General features: G+C 53.8%; 1 protein-coding gene across 2 annotated transcripts in view; it reads left to right on the plus strand.

Moving 5' to 3' along the window:
* The window catches only part of ITPR3 (inositol 1,4,5-trisphosphate receptor type 3), an 83,200-nt gene that overhangs the window by 47,365 nt on the left and 18,088 nt on the right, over positions 1-17,747 (plus strand). For both annotated transcript variants that reach the window (XM_049890308.1, XM_049890317.1), the window contains exons 13-31: positions 27-187; positions 820-961; positions 2,652-2,813; positions 3,405-3,577; positions 4,079-4,198; positions 4,568-4,750; positions 6,147-6,398; positions 6,499-6,643; positions 7,192-7,333; positions 8,733-8,932; positions 10,039-10,168; positions 10,794-10,851; positions 12,314-12,479; positions 13,763-13,927; positions 14,011-14,085; positions 14,559-14,684; positions 15,970-16,092; positions 16,169-16,369; positions 17,449-17,700. In XM_049890308.1, the coding sequence (XP_049746265.1) occupies positions 27-187; positions 820-961; positions 2,652-2,813; positions 3,405-3,577; positions 4,079-4,198; positions 4,568-4,750; positions 6,147-6,398; positions 6,499-6,643; positions 7,192-7,333; positions 8,733-8,932; positions 10,039-10,168; positions 10,794-10,851; positions 12,314-12,479; positions 13,763-13,927; positions 14,011-14,085; positions 14,559-14,684; positions 15,970-16,092; positions 16,169-16,369; positions 17,449-17,700 (2,976 nt within the window). The remainder of the gene's footprint in view (positions 1-26; positions 188-819; positions 962-2,651; positions 2,814-3,404; positions 3,578-4,078; positions 4,199-4,567; positions 4,751-6,146; positions 6,399-6,498; positions 6,644-7,191; positions 7,334-8,732; positions 8,933-10,038; positions 10,169-10,793; positions 10,852-12,313; positions 12,480-13,762; positions 13,928-14,010; positions 14,086-14,558; positions 14,685-15,969; positions 16,093-16,168; positions 16,370-17,448; positions 17,701-17,747) is intronic.

Below are 17,747 nucleotides of genomic sequence, written 5' to 3' on the forward strand. Positions count from 1 at the left end.
TGCCCTGCTGACCCCTGTCCCTGCAGCTGGGCACCTGCCCCACCAAGGAGGACAAGGAGGCCTTTGCCATCGTGTCAGTGCCTGTGTCTGAGATCCGCGACCTGGACTTTGCCAACGATGCCAGCTCCATGCTGGCCAGTGCGGTGGAGAAACTCAATGAGGGCTTCATCAGCCAGAACGACCGCAGGTGGGTTGCGGGGCAGGGTCTCGAGCTTGTCTGAGTGGCCTTACCCTCCTGGGTCTGCACTCATGAATGAAGGGGTCACAAAACAGAAGGTAGGGGAGGCTGGGCTGGGCTAGGTTGAGGTGGGGGCTGGTCTCTATGGGGCGCTGGCTGATGCTGGCTGACTGTGGGCCCCTAAAGCTGGTACCTGCTTCCCTGTTCCCAGAAGTAACTCTGTGAGGGATCCATCATTACCCTTGTTTCACTGATGATGGGACTGAGCCTCAGAGAGGTTAAGAGACTTGCCCAGAGTTGCACAGCTAGTAAGTGGCAGAGGCAGGATGGAATGCAGACCCCCCTCACACCAAGTATCCGGCCTTGTACTGTGTTCCTCCTTTCCAGATTATTCTGAGATCCTTTGTCGTGAGGGCATTTTGGAATCCAGGGTGGGTGGGACGTGGGGTGTGTTTTGAGAGGAGGCCAGAGTAAAGCTGGGCAGTTGAAGCCTAATGACTTTGTGCTTGGGGCAACAGGGCCAGTGAGTAACTTACTGAAAGCTGTGTTTTGGGAAGGGCTGGTTGCCCTCCGGGGGCATGTGCTCAGTGGGTCCTGGGGAAGGTTCCTGGACTCATTATCCTTGGTGTCTCCTTGCCCAGGTTTGTCATCCAGCTGCTGGAGGACCTGGTGTTCTTTGTCAGTGATGTCCCCAACAATGGGCAGAATGTCCTGGACATCATGGTCACCAAGCCCAACCGGGAACGGCAGAAGCTGATGAGGGAACAGAACATCCTCAAACAGGTGCCTGTGTCCACATGCGTGCATGGGGCATGGAGAGGGCGGGGACCTGCAGTGGCAGAATCTGGGCAAGGGGCCGGGTGGCCGAGGAACAAGGTGCTTTTTTAAGATCTGAATTTGCCTTTTCCTGTCTCCAGCTGAGCTGCAGTCTCTCTGTGGTTGTCTCATCACCCTCTTTATTAAAAATTAGTATTTATTGAGCCCTTACCACGTGCCAGGCACTGCCCTAAGTGCCTTACCTGTATGGACTCATTTACCTCTCACAAAAGGTTCCCTGGTAGTACGGGGGTTTAAGTGCTCGTCTGTTAACCGAAAGGTCGGCAGTTCGAACCCACCAGCCACTCAGAGGGAGAAAGATGTGGCAGTCTGCTTCCATGAAGATTTACGGCCTTAGAAACCCTATGGGGCAGTTCTACTCTGTCCTGTAGGGTTGCTATGAGTTGGAATTGACTCGAAAGCAATGGGTTAATTGTCACAACCCTGGGGAAGCTATTATTACCCCCATTTTACCAGTGAGGAAACTTGACTGCAGTCATACAGCTAGGAAGCAGCAGGGCCAGGATTTGAACTCAGGATGTCCTGGTCCAGAACTTGTATCTTTAAAAAAATTTGAAGCTATTTTTTTCCAAATTTTTATTATGAAACATTTTAAACAGTGAGAAAATACTGAAAGAAGAGTACAGTGAACACTGTATGTCTACCACCCGAATTCAACATTTATTACCATTTTGTCAGTTTGGCTTTATGTAACTTTTTTCCTATCTTTTTTCCATCCATGCATTTCAAAATAGGTTGTGGGTACCATGAAACTTCACCCCTAAATTTTTCACTCTGAATCTCCTAAGAATAAAGACACTGTCCTGTATAACCGGCATATCATTATCACACCTCAGAAAATTAGCAGTAATACCCAGTCCATATTAAGTCTCCGTAACTTCCCCCACGGAAACCCTGGTGGCATAGTGGTTAAGCGCTATGGCTGCTAACCAAGAGGTTGGCAGTTCGAATCCGCCAGGCGCTCCCGGCGGTTCTACTGTCCTATGGGACAGTTCTACTCTGTCCTGTAGGGTTGGTATAAGTCAGAATTGACTCAACGGCAGTGGGTTTGGTTTTTTGGTTTGGAACTTCCCCCACATGTCTTTTTAAAGCTTGTTTTGTTTTGAGCCAGAATCTAACCAACGTTGTCTCATTCCATTCAGTTGCTCAGTCTCTTTGGTCTCTGTTCTAGGATAGTTTTTCCACACCCACTCACCCCCTGCCTTTAAAAAAATTTGTAACTGTATTAAATTTTTCTATGGCGAGGCCAGGCCTGTGTCTTGTTTCTCAGCTCTGGCCACACCAGCTTGGCCTACCTTTTCTTTAGCTTCAGACTCCTGAGCTGTGTGACCCCCTGCCCTTCCCCCAGACACTGAGCAAGGCCTACATCTGAGAGGGGATTAGAATTCGTGTCGGGGGGAGGAATGGGCTGGGGGCAGACCAGGGGGCAGGCTCTGGCCAGGACTGGGGAGAATTAGGGCCAGAATGAGGGCCCTAATTGTGGGTGAGATGGGGTGGTAGCCCAGCTTAGGCATCAACTCTGGGTTAATGTCAGGGATGGCTTTGGGCCAGGGCCGGTTTGAGGCCCAGGTTCCTGGGATTATTAAGGGTGCTGGCAGGTGTGTGGGATTCCTTCTCATCCTTCATGCTCCCCCAGATCTTTGGCATTCTGAAGGCCCCGTTCCGCGACAAGGGGGGTGATGGCCCCCTCGTGCGGCTGGAAGAGCTGTCAGACCAGAAGAATGCCCCTTATCAGCATATGTTCCGGCTCTGCTACCGGGTGCTGCGGCATTCCCAGGAGGATTACCGGAAGAACCAGGTGGGCCGCCTGCTGCTGGCCTGGGCCTGAGCCCTCCCTGGCCCGTGTGCCCCCATCATGCACGCACCTACTCACTCACTCACTGTTCCATTCATCCAGCAAATATTTACCCAGGCACACATACTGTGTATCAGGTGCAGTTTTAGGGGATATAGTGGGGAACCAGAGAGCAGGGTCAGTTCCATGGGGTGCTCCCTGGCCTGGTGCTTAGAAGGGCCCCACGCTTGGTTTAATTCTGCTATTGCCATCTTGAAGTTCTTAATAATTTTCAAATTAGGGTCCTGTTATTTCATTTTGCACTGGGCCCCACAAATTAGGTAGCCAGTCCTGCCAGACAGATCAAGTTCCTACCCTGTGGAGTTTTCACGAGCTAAATAACTCTGTAATATAAAAACTTTTTTTTTTTTTTTTTTATAATCCGCTCTTCTGCTCGGCACTGGCCTTCTGTCCTGGACCTCCACCTTTTCAGGGTCTGGGCCCGCTGCTTGTGTCAGGGCCCTGTCTCGGGGCTCGGGGGTGATGTCCTGGAGCAGTGCTGGGCCCTCTGTGCCCCAGCTATGGCTCCCTGTGACGCCAGCTAGTCTCCCCCAGGAACACATTGCCAAGCAGTTTGGGATGATGCAGTCCCAGATCGGCTATGACATCCTGGCCGAGGACACCATCACTGCCCTTCTGCACAACAACCGCAAACTTCTGGAGAAGCACATCACCAAGACCGAGGTGGAGACCTTCGTCAGCCTCGTGCGCAAGAACCGGGAGCCCAGGTGGCCGACTCACCTTTCCCTCCTCCCTCCTCCCTCCCGTCCTGGTGCTGGCTGTTAAAATACTGAAGTACTTCTGTACCTGCTGGTAAACTGCTGTCTCCCTGAGCCCCTGGCCTTCTCAGCCCTTCCCTGGGACCCCTCCAAACTTGGCCCAACCCAGCAACAAGAGGACTGACTCCTGATACAGCAGGAGACCCCCCAAGATGCTTCCCTGGTGCCAAAGTCAGGGCCTGTACTGAATCAGTTGTTGAATATTCTGAATATCACCCCTGCCCTTGTGCCTCCTTTACCCTGGCCCCTTGGGCCCCCATCTCTCCTTCCCCCTGCCCCAGAATGATGTCCCTCCCTGGGCAGCTGGAAATGAGTCCATCCCACCTGGGGGAAGGGGCGGGAGCAGCCAGTTGGTTCCAGGGAGGACGTGCCACCAACTGGGTGAAGGGAGTTTTCATCCCCACTATGGCCAGACTCTGACCCCTCCCATCCTTGCTTTTACCACCCCAGGTTCCTAGACTACCTCTCTGACCTGTGTGTGTCCAACCACATTGCCATTCCCGTCACACAGGAGCTCATCTGCAAGTGTGTGCTGGACCCCAAGAACAGTGACATTCTCATCCAGACTGAGTGAGCCACAGCCCAGCACCTCACACCCAGGGCTCCACCCACCCAGCTCCTCAGTGGCCTTAGAGCTTGGGCCTTATGTAGGGGTTCAGGCTAGAGGTGGTACCCTTGTTCTCTGCACATACACTCCCAGTGCCTGCTGTGCGCTTGGCTCTCTGCCCAGGGCTTAGGAGCCTGGCCTCAAGAAGTTTGTGGTCTGGGTGGGATCCCAAGATGGTTAAGGTACCCATGGAGGGCAGTGCAGAGGCCTGAGCTGGCTCTCATAAGCTCAGGGAGGACTAGGCCATGGGGCTGAGCCTGCTCCGGGAAGGCGCCTGAGAGTGGTGTCCTGGCCCTGCTCCTGGCTCCATGTGATGGGATGTTGGTCCACAGGCTTCGGCCAGTGAAGGAGATGGCACAGTCCCATGAGTACCTGAGCATCGAGTACTCAGAGGAGGAAGTGTGGCTCACTTGGACTGACAAGAATAATGAGCACCATGAGAAGAGTGTGAGGCAGCTGGCCCAGGAGGCGCGGGCAGGCAATGCCCATGACGAGAATGTTCTCAGCTACTACAGGTGCTTACTTGCTCCTTCTCCCCCTTCTGTTGCTTTCTGTGCCCTGTGAGCCATCTCGGCAGGCCTTCATCCAATTCTTGCCAGGTATGAGGTGTACCAGTTTTACATGGGGCTCCTGCCTTCACTCCTTTATCCTGGGGAAGATAAGTGAAGGGTGACTATGTAACCCAAATATCACTGGGTGGCCTTGGGGCCAGGCTTAGCACAGTAACCAGGTTTAGAGGAAACCCAAATCTGTCTCCCAACATATGTGTTTTTTTTTTTTTTTTAAATAATAATATTAGATAACACTTACTAAATTCTTATTATATACCAGCCACTGTTCTAAGCAGTTCACCTGATCACTCATTTAAGCCTCATAACAACTGTATTAAGTGGGTACTATCAGCACCTTCCTTCCTTCCATCAGCACCCTCGGAAACCCTGGTGGCGTAGTGATTAAGTGCTATGGCTGCTAACCAAGAGGTCAGCAGTTCAAATCCACCAGGCACTCCTTGAAAACTCTATAGCTGCTCCCTAGAACCCTATGGGACAGTTCTATTCTGTCCTGTAGGGTCACTATGAGTTGGAATAGACTTTATGGCCATGGGCTTCGTTATCAGTACCCTCAGTGTAAAGGTGGGGAAACAGAGGCACAGAGAAGCAAAGGAACTTGACCAACGTAGGACAGCCTTAAGTGTTGGAGCCATGATTTAAACCCAGGGCATCTGGCTTTACAGTCTGTGGTAGGTAATTCAGGTCTCTGACGCAGTGGCTAAACTAAGGGCATTACATGGTTCAGAGCAAAACTTCTTGCATTCCTCATGTTTACATCTCTTTCACTAGAATCTCACACCTGCACCAGCTGCCTGACTTCCCCTGCTCTCCCTGTCTTGCCCTCACCCTCCCTGCACCAGGCTGGCTCTTCCCCCCTCCTCACTCTTCTCCCCTTCCTTTAGCCTTTCTCTCAGGTATCTCTCATCTCTCAGCCATCCCTCTTTCCAGTCAGCTCCATATAGACCTGCCCTGGCTGAGCCAGCAAAGCGTCTTTCCTCCTGAGCAAAATATCAAAACCCAAACCCATTGCCATCAAGTGTTTTCCAACTCATGGTGACCCCGTGTGTTACAGAGTAGAACTGCTCCATAGGGTTTTTCTTTACAGAATTAGATCACCAGGCTTTTCTTCTGCAGAGCTGGTGGGTGGGTTTGAACTGCCAACTTTTAGTTTAGCAGCCAATCGCAAACTACTTGTACCACCCAGACTTCTTCCTTCTCAGCAGACTGCTTTTCCTCTTCCTTCTCTTCCTCAGAGTTGAGTCCCTCTTGTTATAGTGGGCACTCCACCCAGCCCTCAGCAAACCCAGACAAGCTGTAGCAGCCCCTCTGCTAGTGTTCTCACTGTCTTCCTGTCCCACAGGTACCAGCTGAAGCTCTTTGCCCGCATGTGCCTGGACCGGCAGTACCTGGCCATTGATGAGATCTCCCAGCAGCTGGGTGTTGACCTGATCTTCTTGTGCATGGCAGACGAGATGCTGCCCTTTGACCTGCGTGCCTCCTTCTGCCACCTGATGCTGCATGTGCATGTGGACCGTGACCCCCAGGAGCTGGTCACACCCGTCAAGTTCGCCCGCCTCTGGACTGAGATCCCAACGGCCATCACCATCAAGGAGTGAGATGGGTGGGAGTCGGGCGGGTGGGGGTATGGCCAGGGCAGAGGCTGGGGTGGGAGGATCACAAGGACCTTCATGCATCACTGCCTTCGCCCCCAGCTATGATTCCAACCTCAACGCCTCCCGAGATGACAAGAAGAACAAGTTTGCCAACACCATGGAGTTTGTGGAGGACTACCTCAACAACGTGGTCAGCGAGGCTGTGCCCTTTGCCAATGAGGAGAAGAACAAGCTCACCTTTGAGGTGGGCTGGGGGAGCGCCCCGGGGCTTGGGGGTCAGTGGGATTTTGCCTCGGCCCTTCACTGAGCCTCGATCTGCACCCATGACCCCACTTCCCTCATAGCCCCAGCCAGCACAGGGTCCACATAGATGGCTGAGGTGTCTGAGAGAGGGCCCCCTCCCTGTCATCCCCTCAGGCCATTAGCCCAGGGTCAGGTCTCAGACTCCTGGCAGGAGTCAGACCTTTCAAGTACCCATCTGGCCCCCACTCTTTCCTGCATTTCTGCCCTGTTCCCTCAGAGCAACTTACCTCGAAGGGCTGGGCACAGGCCTCCTTTCCTCAGTTAGGCTGCCCTTTTCTGGGACCCTGGACTCTTGTGTCCGAGCAGCCCTGCCCTCCCAGAGACCCTGCCTTTCCCAAAGAGCCACCCTCCCGGAAGCCCCACCCTCATTATGCCCCTCCCCAGCCCTGCCTTCCCCTGCCCTGGCCCCTGGCCCTGGTCTATCCTGCCCTGGCCCGTCCCTCCCGAGGCCCCGCCCCACCCTCACCGAGCCCCGCCCCCTTCCCGCAGGTGGTCAGCCTGGCGCACAATCTCATCTACTTCGGCTTCTACAGTTTCAGCGAGCTGCTGCGGCTGACACGCACACTGCTGGGCATCATTGACTGCGTGCAGGGTCCACCATCCATGCTGCAGGCCTACGACGACTCGGGCGGTGAGGCCGGGCGCGGCCACCCACCCCCAGCCTTACTCGGTCACCTCCTAGCGCCGGAAATCCTTTCTGATCAATACCTTGTGCAGCTGGCCTCCTGGCTCTGCTGCAAGGGGGCGTCTTGGGTCCTACCCCCTCCAGCCCGGACTGCACTAGAAGGAGCCCCTGCCCAGAAGCGGTGGAGACCCAGGGTCTGTGAGAGTTGCCTTCCAGCACAGGCTGACTCGGGGGAGATAAGGAGGGAGGAGGGGAGACACAGATCCTGCCTTCATGGAGCCACAGTGTGAGAGGAGAGTCAGCCCTGTCATCGTCATCATGGAGGAGGAAGGGAGGCACAGCTTGTCTGAGGGTTGAGCCACAGTCCTGCCTCAGGGACACTCATGGGGCTGCATAAACTCATCTAAACAAAAGCACATAAAGAATGGCGCCTGGATTTTAGCCTCCCCTACAGTGTGCTTTCAGCCCCCCATGCTCTGTAGCTGCTCTCATGGCTTCCCATATGGGAATTCTCACTGATCTTCCCACACAACTCATCTTTGCCTGAGCCCTCCATTCTTTTCCTGGATTTGGCTCAAAGCTCACCTCCCCCAGGAAGCCTTCCTGGATTTGCCATGTGTAGAAATGGCATGGGGGCAGTGTCTGACCTTCTCTAACTTCACAAGGAGGAAGAAAAATCAAGATCAACAGCCCAAGGCTATTTCCTATGAGGTGGCAATCAGACATGCTTTCTCTCTTCGCCATCTTTACCAATTCTGATATCAACCTTCCCTCCCATGGCTCTCTCTACTTCTCTGCTGGGTTTGATAATTCATTGCAGTGGCCACACAGAACTCACAGACCATACTTATGATTATGGCGTTTATTAGGGAAGGAACAGGTTATAACTCAGGCTCAGAAGCACTCAAGGATAGTTCTTCCACCAGGACAGACTCTTCCCAACCGTTCTCACAGGCACGCCTCTCCCTGGCCCTCAGTCTCTGTCCAAAGGCGCTCAGCTTTCTTGCTCTGTGGGCTGGGAAGCCCACTGCACCGTCTCCTACAGGTCTCTCCTGCGAGTCTCTCTTGCCAGTCTCTCCTTCCTTGGTGGTGGTGGGCTCTTTTCCTTTTCCTGCCTCTGGGGTTGCTCTTTTCAAGCCAAGGGGGGTGGCAAAACTGACCAACCCCTTTTGTGGGCCGCATTTACCTTATTACAGGATCCCGCCCAATCACTTGGGTGGGAGTTACAAGACCATGGCTAGAAAGGCCACACAAAAGTGAACCATCACACCCCACCCTGCCCCTTCCTTAGCATGGTTTTGCCCTGCAGCTGACAGTGAGAGACAGTGTGAGCACTCTGCCACCCTGTCAGAGCAGACCCCTCCTGTGCCGCCTCTGTAACCCCCTTCTGCTCCCTGCTCCACAGGCAAGAATGTGCGGCGGTCCATCCAGGGCGTGGGGCACATGATGTCCACCATGGTGCTGAGCCGCAAGCAGTCTGTCTTTGGCGCCCCCAACTTGCCCCCTGGCGCCGGTGCTGCTGAGCCCCTGGATCGAAGCAAGTTTGAGGAGAATGAGGACATTGTGGTGATGGAGACCAAGCTGAAGACCCTGGAAATCCTGCAGGTGGCTGGGCTGGGACTGGGGTGGGAGGTTTTGGGAATGGGGGTAGGTAATGGGGTAAGGGATGCGGGGGGCAGGTGAACCCCTGTCACATTGCAGTATTGTTCCACTATGATAAATGTCTAGCTCAGTGGTTCTGAAAGTGTGGTCCCCGGACTAGCAACATCACCTGGGAACGTGTTCTCGAGCTCCACCCTGGACCGGCTGAATCAGAAACCCCGTGGGCGGGGCTCTCAATCTGTGTAGTGATTCCAATGCGCACTGAAGTTGCGCTTAATCCTCTCATTTTACAAATGAGCAAAGTAAAGAGGGTTGGGTTGGGGACTTTGCCAGGCTACACAGAGATTTCAAAGCAGAGCTAGACATTTCAGGGCCCATTTCCCGGCAAGGTGGACATAGTCATTCCTGTTCTGGGTGTTGTCTGAGACCCTCCTGCAACACTTGGGGAAGGGGCTTGTAGGGGAGGGTTAAGGACCATTGCTTTTGCCCTGGGGCCACCAGATGATGTGAGTGACCTCCATGGGGGACCCCCTCTGGCAGGGCCTAGTTGAGGGAGCTGGAAGAGGGGGCTTCTGACTCATTCTGGAGGGTCTCAGTCCTGGGTATGGCCAGAGTCTCTGTGCCTGTGAGGATGACGCCATTCAAGGGTGTCTGCAAACCCTGTGTCTTTACCTGCCACCCCACAGTGGCTGCTCTCTGGCTCCACTCACAGTCCTCGGTTTCCCCCACTCCCTGGGAACTCTGGGGTCTGTTTGGCAGAGCGGGTAGGAGGGCAAGGGTGGCCTTTGACCTGGGGAGCTTAGTTCCTTTTGCTGTCAACGTCCAGCCTGGGAATGAGGTTCTGAGTGGGCTGCAGGGGTTGCCTACCTTATTCTGAGGGGAGGTACTAACCCCGCCACTGGGGCAGGAGCTGGGGAGAGGATGCCCTGAACCTTCCTGGGAAGAGAGGTCTCAGTTGGTTGTGATGTCCCTGAGCATCCTGAACATCTGTGCTGAGTCCCTGCCTCAAGAGTGGCCAGAGGTCATCTGGGGTGCTTGCTTGTCCTCCATAAGCAGGAATGGTGCCCTGACCTCAGAATGTCCTTGTCTGTCCTCTTCCCACCCTCCAGTTCATCCTCAACGTCCGCCTGGATTACCGCATCTCCTACCTGCTGTCTGTCTTCAAGAAGGAGTTTGTAGAGGTGTTCCCCATGCAGGACAGTGGAGCTGACGGCACGGCCCCTGCCTTCGACTCCACCAGTGAGCCTCCATCCCTCCCTCACCCCTCCACAGCCCCCTTCGTGCTCCAGAGGGACCCAGAGAGGCTTTGAGACTTGCCCAGGGATACTCAGCAGTAGGTTGGAGCCTGGGGGCACCTTGGGTAGGCTCCCAGCCTTGCCTCTTTTTTCCAGTCTGCACAGGTCTTTCTCTCCACTGTCTTATTTAATTGCCCCAGTAAGGGGTAGGGGAGAGAAGGGATCATTTCCTCCATTTCCTAAATGAGGAAACCGAGGTCCACAGAGGGCAGGGATTTGCCCAAGGTAACACAACCAGTCAGGCTGAGCCAGACCGGAAAGATCCTAGTCTTCTGACCCCCAGCTGGAGCCCTGCTCGTCCTGGCACTGCCCTGCAGGGCAGCTGGGACTGTCTGGTCCCTGCCGTGTTTGCTTCCGTCTGGGAAGCTCTGCACTTCCACCCCTGGGAAGAGGGAGGCAGAGGTAGTGTGGGGAGAGGTTTGGAGGGACAGGCAAAAGGGCTGTACCGTGACCAGTGCAGGGCAAGAGGTGGGTTAGGCTTCTCCCTGTTCTCTTACCCCTGTGCCCCCGATTCTTCCTGGGCTTGGAGCTACCACTTGCTTCCATCTGTCCCCTCTTGCTCCCCACAGCCGCCAACATGAACCTGGATCGCATTGGGGAGCAGGCGGAAGCCATGTTTGGAGTGGGGTGAGGCCAGGGTTGAGGTGGGGGTTTGTGTGGGTGTTGCTGACACAGGCTAGAGACCCCTGCTTGGGATGATTTGGGTTTCCTCAGGTTGGGAGATAGCCCCTCCCTCCTCTGTCATTGCCCTCAAAGACCTCTGTGGCTGGGATTCTCCCTGCGTTCTGCTCCCCGTTTCTGCCCAACCCTGGTGATGTAGGGGTCACTTGGGTCCCGGTGTCCTCCTAGTCAGTCCCGTGCCTCCCTCCAGGGCAGTTGTGCCTATGTTTATGCAGCAGGACTTGGGTCAGGTAGCTGGAAGTACTTCCCCCAAGCTCACAGCAGGAAGGAGATGTGGGAGCTATGCAGGCTCCTCTCTACAGAGGATGACCCTCCCCAGGAGTGCTGGCCAGAGTAATGAACATCTGGGATGGCTGGGGCTGTGGCAAGGAGGGGCTTCTCTGGAGGTGGGCCTCTTAACCATTTCTGTGTCGCACCCTTGGCGTCTGGTGGAGCCTATGGACCCCCTTTCAAAATCAGGTTTTTAAATTCATAAAATAAAGTACATACAGTTACAAAGTAAACCAATGACGTTGAAATATAGTTACCAAAATACTGAATAAAACAAATTTGAAGTGACAGTTACACTCGCGCCTCTTTATCAAGGCATTTGATAACAAGCTGCAGCGGTGGGTCTGATTAGTACTGACTTGAAGTTGTGATGAGAGTAAGTGCGATTTCACGATTTCTGTAACAACTCTAAGGTGATGGGCAAACATCTGTGGTTGCTTTCTGTTGGCGACAGAGTCACAGGTGCCACTCATACCCTGCACTGCAGCTTGCTTCTTGCCTTCCTCATGGTTGGTGGAGGCTGGTAAACATAAAGATGTCATTTTCCCATCTCTGTTCGTGGACCTGACTTCTATCCTTGAATCCCCTTGAGGCCTGTGGGCCCCGTGTTAAGAGCCCCTGCTTCGGCTATTTAATCAAGGGTTGCCTTGTGGGATCCCAGGGGACATGCGGATTACTGGGGTGGGGGCTCAGGGCAGTGGTTTTTTCACAAGCTGGGGAGAAAACGTTAATGTTTTCTCTTTTGATGTGAATATTCTATTTTATTTTGGGTGAAAATATACATAGCAAAATCCACTGCCATTCAGCAGTTTCTAGACACAAAAATCAGAGACACTGGTTACAGTCTTCACATTGTGTTGACATTTTTGTTATTTCTTTTCTAGTGGTTTCACTCTCATTGACTAACACTCTCTGCCCCGACCTTCTCATCTAGGCTTTAGGATAGTTGTTGTCCATTTAGTCTTATATAATTTTTTAAAAAGATGTAATACTAGGGAAAAAGTCAGTGTTTTGAATAAAGATTATACTGGGCGATGCATCTGCTGAATGGGTGGCAGGGCCAGGGGCCCGTGCCCCCCTCGGGCAGCAGGGAGCATGCCACCCACGCTCCACACCCCTGCCCCGTGCCCACCCACAGAAAGACAAGCAGCATGCTGGAGGTGGATGACGAGGGCGGCCGCATGTTCCTGCGTGTGCTTATCCACCTCACCATGCACGACTACGCACCGCTGGTCTCGGGCGCCCTGCAGCTGCTCTTCAAACACTTCAGCCAGCGCCAGGAGGCCATGCACACCTTCAAGCAGGTACCACTGCCCTGCCCTCCCACCTGAGCACCCTGACCCCCTGCTTGGATCTCCATTAGGTTTTTGCTAGACACTGGGAGTAAGCTCGGGGGGGACTTGAGATGCACTCTAGGGTGGCACAAGCAATTCGTGATCGGCTGTGGGACCATAGAGGAAAAGGTCTAGCAGTCTGCTCTCATTAAGAGTACAGCCAAGAAATCCCTACAGAGCAGTTTTACTCTGTAACACCTGGGGCTGCCATGAGTCAGAAAAGCTCCTTAAGAAGTCTCTGCATGGTGCAAATGTAACACGCTCAAATGCTAACCAAAAGGTTGGAGGTTCAAGTCCACCCAGGGGCACCTTGGAAGAAAAACGTGGTCCTGCTTCCAAAAAACCAGCTATATAAACCCTATGGAATACAGTTCTACTCTGACACACATGGGTTTGCCATGAGGTGCAGCTGACATGCAACTTCTTTTTATTTTAAGCTCATTAAAGGTGAGGACCAAGTCTTGGCCACCTTTGTCTCCTGCCATCCTGGCTCAGTACCTCCTGGCATAGTCTACAACTTCTTATGATGTGAATAGCACTTTACAGTTTGCCAACTATGTTAAATACATGTCTGTGAAGGGCTTTGAATCATGCCTGGCACGTAGCCCTCACTGAGGGTGACTGGTTGTTGTTATTGTGAAGTCATGTGGCCTGGACAGCTCCCTGTGTAAGATCTACATTAACCGGGACTAGACTGGCATTTAATGAGTGCTTACTGTGTACCAGGCACTGAACGCTGTGCTTATATCATGGAGTTATTGCAACTGCCCTGACTACATGGTTACTACTCTCATTCCCTATTTGCAGATGGGTGAAACTGAGGCACAGGGAGCCTTTTTTCCTTGCCCACTGACCCAGAGCCAGTAAAGTAAGATCCAGACTCCGGCCCGGGTCTTCAGGGTTCAGGTCCCTCTTTAGCTAGCATTCAGTGATGCCAATATGCTTCGCCCTGCTCCATTTGGGGTCCGAGTGAGCAAGTGACAGGCTATAGCAGTAGTGTGTGACATGAGTCAGCGAGGAACTGAAGCCAGGTGGTGTGTCAGCTCAGGGCAGGGAGTGCGTAGGCCTGTCACGGAGGGTTTCTGGAGGAGGTGGGCTTGTGGCAGGATTGTAAACACTGAGTAGGATTTTTGGCTTGGTGGAGAGGTGCAGGTGGTGGTGGGGAGATACCAGGAGCGAGACCTGGAAGAGGGAAGTCGTCTAAGTGGCACTGGACCTAGGTCTTACTAGTCAGCCCTATCCTTGACCTTCAGGTACAGCTGCTGATCTCGGCCCAGGATGTGGAGAACTACAAGGTAATCAAGTCAGAGCTGGACCGGCTGCGGACTATGGTTGAGAAGTCGGAGCTATGGGTGGACAAAAAGGGCAGCGGAAAGGGCGAGGAGGTAGAGGCAGGCGCCGCCAAAGACAAGAAGGAGGTGAGCAGGGTTGTAGGGAGGTGGGGCGGGACGCCCTGTGAGGGCTGGGCCTGGCTAACCCTGGGCCGTCACTTTGCCCCTAGCGGCCCACGGATGAGGAGGGCTTTCTACACCCACATGGGGAGAAGAGCAGTGAGAACTACCAGATCGTCAAGGGCGTAAGTGGCGAGGGCACTCAAGGGCGGGGTCTGCAGCCCACAAGCCCCAAGGCTGCAGCTGGCCCGACTCCTCCTCCTCTGCCTCCGCCTCCCCCTCCCCCTCCCCCTCCCCCTCTGTGGGCCACTGGCCCTCAAAATAGCATCGTCCAGCTTTTCCTGTGTGCTAGAAACAAGGCTGCCGATGGCCAGATGGGATTATTTTCAAACTGCAGGGATTTAACGAAATTCCATTTCATAGTCATATTGCTGTATTTATTCCCATGGGTGGGTTTGGGTTTTTAAGCGCTTCTCTGGCTGGTTGCGATGCTGTGATTCAGTGGCCCTGGTCTCCTTTTCGGCTTCCTGTCTCCAGTGTGAGCTGGGACTTGGCTGTGGTGGGCAGGACACTCTGAGCAGCCCTGGGGGGTGGGCCCGGCTTACAGGAAGCTTGAGGAGGAGGGAAGGGGCTCCGGGTTCACCCCTCTCCCCTCCAGATCCTGGAGCGGCTGAATAAGATGTGTGGCGTTGGGGAGCAGATGAGGAAGAAGCAGCAGCGGTTGCTCAAGAACATGGATGCCCACAAGGTCATGCTGGACCTGCTGCAGATCCCCTATGACAAGGTACTGCCAAGGGCCATCGTTATCCTGACCTCTGTGTTCTGACCTCTGACCTCCCAGGCCAGTCCCTAAACTTTGACCTGACCCAAATTGCACACTAAACCTCTAGTACAACCTAACACAGCCTCACCTTGACCATTTACCCTGACAGTCCCCGCCCCAAATCCAAAAATTAAACCTATTGCTGTCGAGTTGATTCCGACTCATAGTGACCCTATAGGACAGAGTAGAACTGCCCCATAGGGTTTCCAAGGAGCAGCTGGTAGGTTTGAACTGCTGACCTTTTAGTTAGCAGCTGAGCTCTTAACCACTGCACCACCAGGGCTCCAAGGGTACCGATAATAAAAAAACCCATTGCTGTTGAGCCTATTCTGATTCACAGAAACCCTATAGGACAGAGTAGAATTGCCCCATGGGGTTTCCAGGGAGTGGCTGGTGGATTCGAATGGCTGAGCTTTTCAAGTAGCAGCCATAGCTCTTAACCACTGCGTCACCTACCTACTTAATTCAGTTGTAAGGCTTAAATGAGCGATCAGGTGAAGTGCTTAGAACCGTCCCTAGATATACCTTACCTTTGAACTCAGTCTTAGCATCATCTCAAGCTTTGACCCTCTACCCTGCATCCTGATCCGCTTTGACCTTGATTTGACCCTAGCCTCACCCTGATTCTTTACCCTGACCCCAATTTTTGCCCCACACACTCCAACCTAACCCTGAAAATCCCAGCTCATCTCAAACTTTGACCCTCAATCCCCTTACCATTTTGACCCACATTGACCCTAATCTGACCCCAGCCTCTCCTTGACCCATGACATCAACTCTGGCCTCATTCTGTCCTGACCCCTGACTTGGATTTCTTACCCCAGCCTCACCCTGACCTCTTCCCCTGACCTGTCCCCAGACCCACCTTGGACCCTGACTCTAATCTTAGCCTCATCTCAACCTTTGACTCTGAACCCCGCACCTTGAATGACCTTGATCTTGACATGTCCTAAACCTCACCCTGACTCCGGACCCTGACCTGTCCCAACTTCTACCTCACCCTGACTTCTTACCTTTGCCCCTCCACTCCCGCTTCATCAGGTCTCAGCCAGCCTCATCTCCACCTCTGACCCTCAACTCCTAACCTGGAGGCCCAGCCTTCACCTTAAACCTGGCTTCTTTGTGGTCCAAATCCCAATCCCTGACCCAGCCCCACACCTAGTCTGAGCTCGGACCCAGACTCGGCCTGGCCTTCCTCCCTGTGTCCAGCCCAGCACCTTCTCCCGTCCATCCTCTCTGTGCCCAGGGCGATGCCAAGATGATGGAGATCCTGCGCTACACACACCAGTTCCTGCAGAAGTTCTGCGCGGGGAACCCCGGCAACCAGGCCCTGCTGCACAAGCACCTGCACCTCTTCCTCACACCGGGGGTGAGGATGCAGGGTGAGGGCACCTTGCGGGGAAGGGTCAGGAGCCCTTTCTGATGCCCCGCCTGCCTGCCCACAGCTCCTGGAGGCAGAGACCATGCAGCACATCTTCTTGAACAACTACCAGCTGTGCTCTGAGATCGGCGAGCCCGTGTTGCAGCACTTCGTGCACCTGCTGGCCACGCATGGCCGCCATGTGCAGTACCTGGACTTCTTGCACACCATCATCAAGGCCGAGGGCAAGTACGTCAAGAAGTGCCAGGACATGATCATGACTGAGGTGAGGGTGCGGCCAAAGGGGGCGCTGGCTGCATGGGGAACTGGGTGCCTGGGGAATTCAGGGGGCGGGCCACAGAGGAAGAACTCAGTGTGTCACAGAGAACTCAGACAGTGGGTCACAAAAGGAGAACTCAGGCGGCGGACTGTGGGGGGGGAATCTCAACGTACAGGCCACAGAGGGAGAACTAAGGCTCCCAGGCCTAGTAGAACTCAGGCTACAGGCCCAACACAAGCAGGGACGCAGTAGAACTTAGGCAGGATGCCTAGAAGAATTCAAACAACAGGCCTTAAAGAACTCAAGTACTCATTCCTGTATCATTTATTTAAAATTCCTGAAGCACCTACTATGTGCCAAGAAGTATGTATGCTTGGAGGAAGTCATTTGAGTGTAAGCAACTGGCTCAGGCTTAAGCAGGTGGGGGCCACGTCCTTTGTGTTCATCACTTGAGCCCTAGTGTCCAGCACATAGTAGGTATTCAGTAAACATTTGCTAACTAAGGTGTGAAAGATGAAGGGCTGAGTCTAAATCTCGAGCAGACATCTCTGTCCTTGAGCATCTTACAGTGTCGGGGGAGGAAGGGTGCAGGCACTGAAGTCAGACCAGGGACATAATAGACGAGACACCATGTACTGGGAATGCTGTGCAGTGTTAATTATTACTTGTTATTATTGTATTACTGTGAATAATCTGATTGCTAGCATGAGAAGGATGCCATATGCTCCATGAGGGTTTAAATCACAGCTGGGTTTAAATCCACAGGGGAGGAAGGGGGTGAGCCGGGTGGAGTGGGATTAGAAAGGGCTTCCTGGAGAAGGGCACCTCTGAGATGAGCCCCAATGGGACTTCTTTCCAGAGGTGAGAAGGGGGCACTTTCTGGGTTGAGGGACCAGTGTCTCTGATGGCAGAGGGTCTGAGATATCAGCCTAGGCCCCTAAGGGCCAGGGAACCCAAAAATTCTAGATGGGGGAGCATTTCCCTGGGTGTTGGACAAGGGCTGCTTCCCTGTTAAATGTAGGAGAGGGGTGGGGGTCCACAGCGTGGTGGGCTGAGAGTGCCTGACATGTCCCCCTTTCCCACAGCTGACCAATGCAGGTGACGATGTGGTCGTGTTCTACAATGACAAGGCCTCACTGACCCACCTGCTGGACATGATGAAGGCAGCCCGTGATGGCGTGGAGGACCACAGCCCTCTCATGTACCACATCTCCCTGGTAGACCTGCTGGCCGCCTGTGCCGAGGGCAAGAACGTCTACACTGAAATCAAGTGCACCTCCCTGCTGCCCCTGGAGGACGTGGTGTCTGTGGTGACACATGAGGACTGCATCACTGAGGTGGGGCCTGTGTGTGTGTGTCCTCATGCAGACCCACTGGGAGAGGT

This window comes from Elephas maximus, chromosome 1 (genome assembly GCF_024166365.1).
Source record: "Elephas maximus indicus isolate mEleMax1 chromosome 1, mEleMax1 primary haplotype, whole genome shotgun sequence".
Taxonomy (NCBI): Eukaryota; Metazoa; Chordata; class Mammalia; order Proboscidea; family Elephantidae; genus Elephas; species Elephas maximus.